The sequence below is a fragment of the Schistocerca gregaria genome, chromosome X (genome assembly GCF_023897955.1).
Source record: "Schistocerca gregaria isolate iqSchGreg1 chromosome X, iqSchGreg1.2, whole genome shotgun sequence".
Classification (NCBI taxonomy): Eukaryota; Metazoa; Arthropoda; class Insecta; order Orthoptera; family Acrididae; genus Schistocerca; species Schistocerca gregaria.
In genome coordinates, this window is record NC_064931.1 from 531,517,266 (window position 1) to 531,530,577 (window position 13,312).

Genomic DNA, 13,312 nt, shown 5'->3' on the forward strand with positions numbered 1-13,312 from the left:
ACAGTAGAGTGTCGATTATCCGAATGTCGGTCAACCGAACGACCGCTTAACCGAACTGTGTACTCACTCGCTCCTGTTACTCTCCCACCCTACCGTCCATCATCCCCCTCATTCCCAAACAAAGTTTCCCACAGTAGTCGCCACACTGGTCCACCGCTGGTGGAACATTGCTTCTAATGGGGCCTTCACAAGGCACTGCTGATCGGGCAATCCGCCAGTCGCTGTGTTTCAACAATCAGCACACTTCTGTCGGCTTGGCACTGGCAGTAGAAGTAGCGTCAGTATCAAAGCTGTTCACAGCAACAGCTGCGCCAGCTTAGAGTTGAGGCGTGCCGCTCCGCACAGTTTGAAGGATTGTGCCTCCCCAAGAAGAGCTTCTCATGGTGCAAACAGTCACCTTCTGTTCTGTGTTATGACCACTTTTGTGCTGCTGTGTGCAGAAGTGAACTTTACGATACAAAATGCTTTAACATAAACGTGTTGTCCTTTCTATGAGGGACAAGTATGAGATGATTAAAAGGTTAGAAGAAGGTGAATCTGCAACCACTTTATCCAATGAGTACCAGGTGGGGAAGTTGACAACAACGGATAAAAAAAAAAACAAAAAAAAAAAAACACGAGCATACCAAATTTTACAGCTATGCTTGATTCTACTGATGGATCAACAAGCTGTAAAACTATGAAGCTTACCACTAACACAGATCTAGGTGATGCTGTTTACAAGTGGTTTACACAAAAGTGATCGGAAGGAGAACCTATCTCAGGTCCCATTCTGTGTGAGAAGGCAATGCAGTTCAATGAAAAACTTGGAGGTTCTTCGAACTTTAAAGCGAGCACGGGCTGGTTAAAACGCTTCAAGTCAAGACACGGCATTCGTGAGCTTACAATACAGGGAGAAAAAGTTTCGGCTGATTTTTCAGCAGCTGATTCTTTCAAAGTCAAACTAAGGGACGTATTAAGGGAAGAAGATTATGCTCTTGAAAACGTTTACAATGCTGGCGAAACTGGACTTAACTGGAAAGCTTTACCGAGAAAAACTCTTGTTTCACGTCATGAATTAGCAGCACCTGGTCCTAAAACAAGCAAGGACCGTATTATAGCTTTGGCTTGTGCTAATGCTATTTGAAGTCACCAACTGCCTATGTTCATATTTGGTAAAAGTAAAAAACCATGTTGTTTCAAGCACGTTAATATGTCAGCCTTGCCTGTTGTGTACACCTCACAAAAGAGTGCCTGGATGGATAGTACGACTTTTATGAAGTGGTTTCAAATGGCTCTGAGCACTATGGGACTTAACATCTATGGTCATCAGTCCCCTAGAACTTAGAACCACTTAAACCTAACTAACCTAAGGACATCACACAACACCCAGTCATCACGAGGCAGAGAATATGAAGTGGTTTCTGGACGTTTTCGTACCCTCTGTAAAAGCTCATCAGCTAAAGAATGGGAAGAGGGAGAAAACACTACTTCTCCTTGACAATGCACCAACTCATCCGTCATGTGATACTTTAAACGAAAAAGATGAGTTCATAAAGGTAATATTTCTTCCACCTAACGTAACCTCCTTATTACAGCCCATGGATGAAGGTGTTATTGAGACTTTCAAACGATATTACAGGAAAGAATTGTTGTGTAAGTTATTGTTAGAAAGAGAAGAGGATGGAGAAGAAAGTCTCTTAAGAAATCATAAGAATATTGACTTGAAAGATGCTACATGATCACCTTCCTTCCTTCCTGCCTTCCCCCCCCCCCCTTCCTCCCCACCACCTGTTCCAATAGTTTCAATTAAGTGCCCATGAAGTATGTTTCGGTTTGTGTAGGCAGTAAATACACTCCTGGAAATTGAAATAAGAACACCGTGAATTCATTGTCCCAGGAAGGGGAAACTTTATTGACACATTCCTGGGGTCAGATACATCACATGATCACAGTGACAGAACCACAGGCACATAGACACAGGCAACAGAGCATGCACAATGTCGGCACTAGTACAGTGTATATCCACCTTTCGCAGCAATGCAGGCTGCTATTCTCCCATGGAGACGATCGTAGAGATGCTGGATGCAGTCCTGTGGAACGGCTTGCCATGCCATTTCCACCTGGCGCCTCAGTTGGACCAGCGTTCGTGCTGGACGTGCAGACCACGTGAGACGACGCTTCATCCAGTCCCAAACATGCTCAATGGGGGACAGATCCGGAGATCTTGCTGGCCAGGGTAGTTGACTTACACCTTCTAGAGCACGTTGGGTGGCACGGGATACATGCGGACGTGCATTGTCCTGTTGGAACAGCAAGTTCCCTTGCCGGTCTAGGAATGGTAGAACAATGGGTTCGATGACGGTTTGGATGTACTGTGCACTATTCAGTGTCCCCCCGACGATCACCAGAGGTGTACGGCCAGTGTAGGAGATCGCTCCCCACACCATGATGCCGGGTGTTGGCCCTGTGTGCCTCGGTCGTATGCAGTCCTGATTGTGGCGCTCACCTGCACGGCGCCAAACACGCATACGACCATCATTGGCACCAAGGCAGAAGCGACTCTCATCGCTGAAGACGACACGTCTCCTTTCGTCCCTCCATTCACGCCTGTGGCGATACCACTGGAGGCGGGCTGTACGATGTTGGGGCGTGAGCGGAAGACGGCCTAACGGTGTGCGGGACTGTAGCCCAGCTTCATGGAGACGGTTGCGAATGGTTCTCGCCGATACCCCAGGAGCAACAGTGTCCCTAATTTGCTGGGAAGTGGCGGTGCGGTCCCCTACGGCACTGTGTAGGATCCTACGGTCTTGGCGTGCATCCGTGCGTCGCTGCGGTCCGGTCCCAGATCGACGGACACGTGCACCTTCCACCGACCACTGGCGACAACATCGATGTACTGTGGAGACCTCACGCCCCACGTGTTGAGCAATTCGGCGGTACGTCCACCCGGCCTTCCGCATGCCCACTATACGCCCTCGCTCAAAGTCCGTCAACTGCACATTCGGTTCATGTCCACGCTGTCGCGGCATGCTACCAGTGTTAAAGACTGCGATGGAGCTCCGGATGCCACGGCAAACTGGCTGACACTGACGGCGGCGGTGCACAAATGCCGCGCAGCTAGCGCCATTCGACGGCCAACACTGCGGTTGCTGGTGTGTCCACTGTGCCGTGCGTGTGATCATTGCTTGTACAGCCCTCTCGCAGTGTCCGGAGCAAGTATGGTGGGTCTGACACACAGGTGTCAATGTGTTCTTTTTTCCATTTCCAGGAGTGTAGATTGCCACAAATGTGATGAAGAAGACGTTCATGAATGGATGAATATCGATGATGCAGATCCAGGACACCAAATCATGCTGGACAGTGAGATTGTAAACGTCGTCACTGATAAAGATGACACTGCAAGCATCTCATCAATCAGTGCTCCAGAAAATGAAGATGAAAGTATACCAACAGCTTCTGAGGCATTCAGTTGTTTAGATACTGCCTTGCGATGGTTTGAAGCCCAAGATGAAAATGACCAGTTTCAGATATCTGTAATGAAAAACGTACGTGACTTAGCTGCTCGTAAGTGTGTAGGCTTGCTTAGACAGACGAAAATAAAGGATTTTTTTAAATATTAATTTTGTATACTGTGTGTATTGTTCATGCAAAATGCATATGTAATATGTATATATTTTTGTTTAATAAACTGTGCCACATACTATATATTCCTACTGCAGTTGTCTTTGTATGTTACTTTGTAATACTAAAAGAGATACCTGTTTTTATGAATAAATTTACTGTATAGTACTTCTTTTTGGCAAATAAGCATGTACAGTTCGATTATCTGAACAAACCAGTTTTCCAAACACCCATGTCCCCCAATTACTTCAGATAATCGATGCTGTACTGTATTGGTAAAATACAATTATACTATCTCACTCATGTTATAATCTCGAAAGTCTCCAATAACTATCCCATAAATTTAATTTTACATTTGGTGTGTGTTAGTGTCTGTCAGATAATGTTCACTGTCTTCTTGTTCAGGCACCTCGTTTAGTTCCTGGATCAGTGACTGTCCATCTATAGAACCGTACTCCTTTTTGAAGTCTACAAAGGTGCATGAGGTCTCTCCTCTTCTCATTGCTTGGCATCTCAGGACTGTCTTTAAATTAAGTATCTGTTTAGGACAGGATGTTCCCGGTCTGAAACCTGGGTGGTATTCTTGTAACTTGTTTTCCAATTGGAACTGTGTCCTATCTAGCAGTTACTGTGACATAATTTTGTATGTAACAGGCAGTTAAAGATATCCCTCTGTAATTTTTAACATCGGTCCTATCCCATTTCATATGTAGAGTTTGTATAAGACGTGCAGTCTTCTGATATTACTCCAGTTTTGCGTATATTTTGGAGGATACTTGTTTCACTGATGGTACTGAGGTCAGCTTTCTTTAACAGTTCTGCTATGATGCCATCTTCTCCTGCTGTTCTACTGTTTTCCAATTTCTTAATTTCTCTCTTGATCTTCAATTCATCTGGTGCTTTTGATTTATCGTTTCCCTTGGGAATCTCTGTTGGTTCAGTTCAATTCAATAGTTAGTTGAAATAGTTTCCTAGTGTCAGTTCTCCATCCTTTTTCTTTGAAACAGATTTTGTGGTTGATATCCAATGATTCTGGTTTTAAATGTTTGAAGTCTCATGGGTTATAATTTGTTGTAATTTTGGGACTCCTCTTCTATTCCTTTTAACTGATCCATTTCATATTATTTGTCGACTCTCCTTATGTTACTTTCTTGCTGCTACATACGTTTCCAGATTAATTTCTGTTTTGTTGTTACATTTGGTGTACATTGTTTTCGTGTTCGTAATTGCTTTATGGTGTGTCATTCATCCATGGATCTCTTCTGTTAGCTAGAGGAATTTCCTCTTTCACTTTACTGGTTTTCTTCTCTTTGAATTCTTCTCATGCCGTGCCTATCTCTGCCTCCCTTTGAGCTTTGAACCTTGATGTTAATTTTGTCATATCGAACTTTGTCAGCAGGGTCTTTCTATTTGGTGTCAGCCTAATTTTGATTCTGGTGAAATAATGATCGGAGTCTCTTCTGACTTGTATATTTGTGATTTACCTGCAGTTCTTATGTGTACCTACATGGTTGATTTGGTATTCTCTTAAGGATTTGACTGGTAACCTCTATGCTCTTTTTGAAATGTGTCAACATGATGTGTATATTGTGTTGTTAACATAATTCAGTTATCCTTGTCCATTCTTGTTGATAAATCTGTGCCTCTGGTATTGTCCTATTGATCCTCCGAATCTCATCTCTCAGCGTAATTGCACTTATCATCTCCTCTTTTGTCTCTCATGTTATCTTGGTTTATTGGTGCAAGTTCGTCAATTGTCGTGTAAGACTTATTGGCACATTTCAGTCTCTTCATCGTCAGTCAGTTGTCTATTTGTTTTACGTCTGTTACTGATCAAAGGCTCCTCTTATTGATTGCAAAGACCATTCACACGAATGAAGCTCCTTTGCTCATTTCCCCGTCTGTTTCGCTCTTGAGCAGTCCATAGTGTTGTCATCTGTTATAAAGGTCTCTTGAATTACCAGTATCAGGCTATTTTGTTCATCCATGATCTTTTTTATTGCATGCAGTTTCCCTGATCTGATTAGCGTATTAATGTTCAATATTTCTATATATGTTTTCAGTTTAGTATAAAGTTTGCCACAGGTCTCAGACTCCATGTCTCCAGACTCCAGCCAAACTCCCCAGAATCCGATAGTCCAGTTGCGATGGTAAGGTGGGCACCGGAAGATTGGTTATCACCTAGGGTATTGGTAGTATTCTGCTCATAATTCATGTCTGCACTTAGTTAATGAGTTCAACTTTCACTAGGTAGATAGAACTGGAGTGGTTATTTCCAGAGTTTTGTTTGCAGCCACACCAACCAGATGAACAGATACTGGGTCAACTGCTCGCTCTTCACTCTGAGGAGACACTGAAATGGTATCTCTGAATGGTTCTTCCATTCTCCCTGCCATTGGGAATTGATACTCCTCTTCCACCTTTGAGACCATTGACCAGATTTCCCCTGTAACCCCAGGCAGGGCCCCTCACATGGTGCTACTATCTGGAGCCAGATGGCCCCAGGTTTTTAATGAGGAGTTACTCCCCCCCCCCCCCCCAAAAAAAAATAAATCACTTATTATTATTATTATTATTATTATTATTATTATTATTATTATTATTATTACAACTACTACTGCTTAGTGACATGAGAACTACATTGCTGCCCATTAAAACTACTGCTCCAGGAAGGGTAGCAAATGATGAAGATAGTGTGTATATACAATACTGTAAGAATAATTCATGATTAAGTGTGTAAGTTGACATCTTGGATATTCGGGAATCCAGCCAGATATTCACGTCTTTCTCGCACAATATTTCAACAGCATGCCTCGCCGTCTTCTTCAGGCACTACCTGAGACTGGTCCTTGGGTCGATCGAGTCCAGTATTTATGCCTGGAAGGAGCTGGGCGTTCCGTCTTCGGTCTGCACCGAGCCAAGTGTTCCCTTTGTGGTCTGCACCCACCAGACTCAGCTCCAATAGATCCCTCCAGTCGCGGATGTTCCGACTGCTGTCCACGCCCGTTTTGGCCATCCCCAACGGTTGTGGTTTCTGGTGATGGAAGGGTAGCACTGAGGCAACTCCGGAAGGATGACAGCATTGTGGTGATGCCCGCAGACAAGGAGAACTCCACAGTCATCCTAAAGAAAACAGAATATGACAGAAAGGTGCAACAACTTCTGGAGGATCTTGCATACAGGTCAATAGGAAGTGACCCTACAGAGAAAGTGGACAAAAAGACCACGGCTCTGTTGAAGGAGACAGGCCTGCCTGAACAAGTCATCAAGAAGCTGTGTCCCAAAGTGCCAGCACCACCTAGACTGTATGGACTCCCCAAGGTTCACAAGGATGGGGTTCCTCTGCGACCTATTGTCAGGAATATTGGCGCAGCAACCTACCCTACTGCGACATACCTGAATATTATGTTGACACCACATGTGGGTAAATGTGCATCTCACATCCGGAGCTCAGAGGATTTCCTGCAATGGCTGAGCCAGCAACACATCACACATACAGACATCATGGTTAGTTTCGATGTGGTGTTTCTCTTCACACAGGTACCACTGAAGGAGTCACTTGAGCTTATTGGAGAGAAGTTCGATGTGGCTCTCCTTGACTTATTCAGGCATGTACTGACCTCGATGTACTTCCTATATGGGGGTCAATTTTAGGAACAAACAGAAGGGGTGGCCAACCTATTTGTGGAAAGGTTTGAAGAGGAGGCACTCTCTTGTGCCACATATCAACCCAAGTGCTTTTTTGCCTTATCCACACTGATTTATACCTACAATCCAGCACCACACTGATTTATACCTACAATCCAGCAGTTGCCACCATCTGGCACAGAAGAATGGAGTGCTCAAAACACTGGTCCACAGAGCACAAACTCTGTCAGATCCTGATAGTTTGGCCACAGAACTTACGATCAGTGTTCAGCAGGAATGGGTACTCCTCTCGAGATATCCAGAAGGCACTTCAACCTGCCAATCAGCCAAAGAATCCAGAAGAAGAACCAGAAGAGGCAAAGAAAATGGCGTACCTGCCATACGCTGGACCTATCTCTGCCAAAATCAGCAGAATTCTCCAGAAATATGACATCAAGAGCATATTTTGCTCACCCACCAAAATTGGGGCTATGCTGGGGAATGTAAAAGATGACCTGGGGCTACGCAAGCCAGCTATTTACAGCATACCATGCCAGTGTGGGATGTCATATGTTGGCCAGACCACCAGAACTGTGAACATCAGGTGTAAGGAACACCAGAGACACACCAGACTCAGAGAGGCAACTAAATCAGCCAAAGCAGAGCATTGTCTGGAACTTGGTCACTCAGTGGATTACAATGACACGAAGATTGTGACACAGACCTCAAGATTTTGAGTCAGTGTCATTGAAGAAGCCATTGAGATTAAGGTCACAGATAATCTAATCAACTATGACTCGGGATCCCAAATCAGCACTGCCTGGAATCCAGCACTTGAACTTGTGAAAACTCAACGCCGGACACTCCGGGATTCTACAAGAAATAGAAGCGGAGACCGAGAGAACAGACATGAGACAAGGTGTCGGACATTAGAGACCAGATTTGACACACGCCAGATCATGAACTCGACTTCAGAAGACGGCTAGGCCTGGTGCGGGCGGCGGTCAGAACACTGGCGACCAAAGAGGGTCAATGTAGCCACGTCTGGTAGGCGTGGGCCACAGACGGAACACACGACATGGCGCGGACCGATTATGGAGCGCCCAGCACAAAACAGAAGTGGAAATCATAGTAACAGTCATGAGACAGAGTACCCAACATCTCAGATCGGGTCCGACACACCTCAGATGATCTCCACAACCCTTGGGAATGGTCAAAACGGGCACAGACGGCAGTCGGAACATCCACGACTGGAGGGGTCCATTGGAGCCGAGTCTGGTGGACGCGGACCACAGAGGGAACACTCGACTCGGTGCGGACTGAAGACAGAACGCCCAACTCCTTCCAGGCATAAATACTGGATTCTATCGACACAAGGACCAGTCTCGGGTAGCACCTGAAGATGACAGCGAGGCACGCTGTTGAAATATCATGCGAGAATGACGAATATCCGGCTGGATTCCTGAATATCCAAGATGTCAACAGATAGCCAGAAAAGCTTGAAGAATTGCAAGTGTGTAAGTTGTCTGAGGTTAAACAGGGTAAGAGCTTTAATACACAGAGCTGCCATCTTGAGGAACAACGAGTCTCGCCGTGTTGGGCATAGAGTTGAACTATGGTTAAATGACATATATGGATATGTCATTCGATACAGTTTTCTCTCTTTGCCAGAGTTAATTAGTCATAGTGACTGGTGAGTGGTGGTATGCCAGTCTTAGCAAGCAGTGACCATTTTTTCACTGAGTGAGAGATCTGGAGAATGTGCTGTCTAGATCAGCAGTTGAACTCCCTCTATCAATGTAGGTCAGGACTGCACGCTGAACATACAGTATCACAGTGTCACAATGTGACAACAATTTTAAAGATAGTGGGATGACACTGGCAGGTAGCATTCTCTAGCATAAAGTCTGTGATGTGCCCTGAACATTATGCTGACATTTTGGAGAAATTGCCTAAACTCACCCACCCATCTGGCACACTGAAGGGCATCAAGCATTCAATGGTGCACCACATGATAACTAAACCTGGCCGACCCACATCTTTGCTGCCCACATCGACTCATGAAAATTGACTCATGGCACCAAAGGCTGAGTTCGAGACCATGTTGTGGCAAGGCATTGTTCAGCCATCAAGCAGCCCAAGGTTGTCTGCACTTCATTTAGTTCCCAAACAGGACAATTAGTGTCACCTGTGTCTGGACTATCCCGCCCTTAATTCACAAACAGTCCCAGATCGATATCCAGTACAACACGTTTAGCTATGCCCTATATTTAGTATTATAAATTGTGCAAAGATGTACACACAAATTCCAGTGGCATGCAAATTCAGAAAACAGCTGTCTACATGCCCTTTGAAACTCTGTTTATGACGTTCAGCCTTTGGAATGCAGCCCAGACCTGGCATTGGTTCCTGGATGGCGTCTTCCAAGGCTTGCCATGTTGTTTTGCATACGTTGATGACATCCTGTTGTTCTCAAAGTCACCTGAACTCCATCGCTGCCACCATCTTTGAGCGCCTGAGTGAAGCCAGAATTGATATCAACCCACTGAAGTGCCCATTCAGGGTGACAGAAATCGAGTTCCTCGGTCATTTAATCACCCCCACTGGATCGATGCCACTACCGGAGAAAGTACAAGGGGTTCTGAATGTGTTGCATCCACAGATGCATAAAGAATTATGCCGTTACCTTGGCATGTTGAACTTTTATAACCGTGACCTGCCCAACGCTGCCACAAAGCAAGAACATATGCCTAAAACACTACCCTGTCCCAGCTCAAAAGGGAAGACTCTCGTGAATTGGATAGTTGCACTGGAGCAGAGCCTCACGGAATCAAAACGGAATGTTGTAGAAGCGACACTGCTTGTGCACATTGTACATGACATAGACTTGGCCATAGTGATGAACGTCAGCCATACCACCTTCAGCATGGCACTAAAACATCATGTTGGTGGGAACTGGCAGCTGCTTCGTTTTTTCTCAAAGAAGTTATTGGGATCACAACACGCTTCAAGTGCTAATGATCAGGAACTGCTTGTGGTATATGTGAAAGTGAAATACTCTGCCCATCAGTAGAAGCCAGATGATACCTCCAGCAGCCTGCAACTGGAGCTAGTGTCTGTACGCAACTCTACATGGAAAATTTGGTCCGACATTTCCACTGGGACACACTGACAATTTCTTCCAGAGAAATTCTGCTGAAGTACCTTCAACTGAGTCCATGGACTATCAGACCCTGGGACCAACACCACTGCAATCCTCATGGCTGTGCATTTCGTTTGGTCCAGACTTTGGAAGGACTGCCCTGAATGGACACACTCTTGCACCACTTGCCAGCACACCAACGTTGGGAGGCAAACCACGCACCTGTTGGTACATTCCCAACGCAACAAGCCAATTTGGGCACATTCACATGGTTATCGTCACCTTCCTCCCTCTCTCCTAAGGCAAGTGATATCTACTATGGTTGATCCCTTCATTCACTGACTGGAGGTGATGCACATAGCGGAAATCACTGCCGAGTCCTTCGCTGCTGTCTTCATTGACACCTGGGTGGCACATTTCGGATGCCCCAGTCACGTGACAACTGACTGCGGTCAACAGTTTGACTGTGCATTGTTCATGCATGTCACGAGACTATGTGGTATCCGAAAACACAGAACCACAAGCTACGATCTGGCATTTGCCGGCATGGCCAAACGGCCTCATAGGACTCTAAAACCAACCCTCACGTGTCATGACACTGCCTGGATAGCGGCACTTCCATTGGTGCTGCTGGGCCTGCGAGTAACGCCAAAGAGAAGATCGACACATCACATGCCAACCTCATTTATGGACAACCTCTGACAATCCTAGGTGATTTTGTAGAGGAAGTACCACTCCCACACAATTCCGCAGCCCTCACCCTGGTGAAAAATTTGCATACTCACATGGCCGGGCTCTGAGCACATGCAGTGACGCGGCACAACATCTACAAGGCACAGCACCAGGACATTATTTGTGCATTCCAATCAGCAGTGCTGCACTCAGGTCATGTTGTGTATTCACACAGTACAGCCACCGCTCCAGCTGCCCTACTCCAGACTGCACCATGTGATGCCACATGGAGAAAAAAACTCTGGACATTTAGTGCAACATGAAGCCATCTGGGGGCTCAACTGACAGCATCAATCTGGCTTACATCTTGCCCACTTCAGCAACCATTCATTTCTTTGATCTGGTGGAGGATCTGACAACAGACGATACTCCCTAAACCAGTGGTCAGCCAGTGCCCACCCCTGTAGCTGCCAGTGATGCACAGCTGCATTCAGTTGTCATCACACTGTGATGTGTGTGGCTCCCACTACCTCAGCATGGCAGCCGGCACTGCTGCCCAGACTGTGCACACCACAGGTGTACAGGTCACCACCAACACAGCTGGCAGCAGACTATGTAATGTGTGCCAGCCGCTGCAAATGCTTCAAACGCCTGTGCTGTGTCATCAAACCAACATGCCACACTACACAGCATGTATGTGCCTCAAGCTGTCATACATTGTTAGAATCTGGCGCCCCCCAGCCACCATCTGCTATAGAGTCCCTGTTACCAGCTGGCCGCACACACAGCCAGTATTTCCTGTCAAGCTTCGGACACCACCTCCCACATCAATGTCTGCTTCTCTGTCATATCTCATGGACTCACGCTCACATCCTTGTGCCTTCACTGCATTGGGTGTTGAATCCAGTTCGGTCCATATTGGCTTTTGTACTTGTGTTCGTGTTGACCTCTGGACATCGTCCTCTGTGCCACGGGATTTGCCCGTTGCAGCTCTGATACCCGTGTTCGAGTCATGGTAACACCATACTGGCACAAGTTTATATTTAGCATGCAGTCTCAGTATCCCTCCTGTCTTGAGCATTGAGGCCAGATCAAGTACCGTGCCATGCTTCCATGACTGAGTCCTTCGGCAAACTTGTGGGACACTGTTACTGAAGAACCTTAGATTTGTCATTCTGGATGTATTCTGAAATATTAAAATACTGAAATTCATTCTGTTGTAGTGTATTAACTGTAACACTAGTGAACACTCTGCGTCATTATTAAATTATCCCTGCATCAATCTTTGAGGCTGCATGACTACACTGGATATTGATACAGACAGTTTGTATCCAGCACTGGCTGCTGATGCTATCACAAGCTAACCACATGGAGACACACCCATCGCACATTTGCCAGTGCCACATGCTGACGCCACGAACCGCCGCCCTTCCACCATTGACCTACCTGATGTCATCGCGCAGTGCACAAGCTCTAAACACATGTGCACCACAGACTGATCACTCTGCTTTCTTGCATCCACAGTGCTTCGCTCTCCAAAGGGGCATCTTTGTGGTGGTGGTACCACAGAAACATCTACATCTACATCCATACTCCGCAAGCCACCTGACAGTGTGTGGCGGAGGGTACCCTGAGTACCTCTATCAGTTCTCCCTTCTATTCCAGTGGAAAGGAGGATTGTCGGTATGCTTCTGTGTGGGCTCTAATCTCTCTGATTTTATCCTCATGGTCTCTTCGCGAGATATACGTAGGAGGGAGCAATATACTGCTTGACTCTTCGATGAAGGTATGTTCTCGATATTTTAACAAAAGCCCATGCTGAGCTACTGAGGATCTCTCCTGCAGAGTCTTCCACTGGAGTTTATCTATCATCTCTGTAACACTTTCGCAATTACTAAATGATCCTGCAACGAAGCGCGCTGCTCTCGGTTGGATCTTCTCTATCTCTTCTATCAACCCTATCCGGTACAGATCCCACACTGCTGAGCAGTATTCAAGCAGTGGGCGAACAAGCGTACTGTAACCTACTTCCTTTGTTTTCGGATTGCGTTTCCTTAGGATTCTTCCAATGAATGTCAGTCTGGCATCTGCTTTATATGATCATTCCATTTTAAATCACTCCTAATGCGTACTCCCAGAAAATTTATGGAATTAACTGCTTCCAGTTGCTGACCTGCTATATTGTAGCTAAATGACAAGGGCTCTATCTTTCTATGTATTCGCAGCACATTACACTTGTCTACATTGAGATTCAAGTGCCATTCCCTG

At 45.8% G+C, this 13,312-nt stretch overlaps 1 protein-coding gene across 1 annotated transcript in view; it reads left to right on the top strand.

Annotated features, from left to right (window-relative positions):
* The window catches only part of LOC126298869 (pre-mRNA-splicing factor 38B-like), an 85,484-nt gene extending 81,861 nt beyond the window's left edge, over positions 1-3,623 (top strand). Inside the window, exon 9 of the mRNA XM_049990383.1 lies at positions 3,251-3,623. Coding sequence (XP_049846340.1) covers positions 3,251-3,602 — 352 coding nt within the window. The 3' untranslated portion in view covers positions 3,603-3,623. The remainder of the gene's footprint in view (positions 1-3,250) is intronic.
* Positions 3,624-13,312: the final 9,689 nt, after the last annotated feature.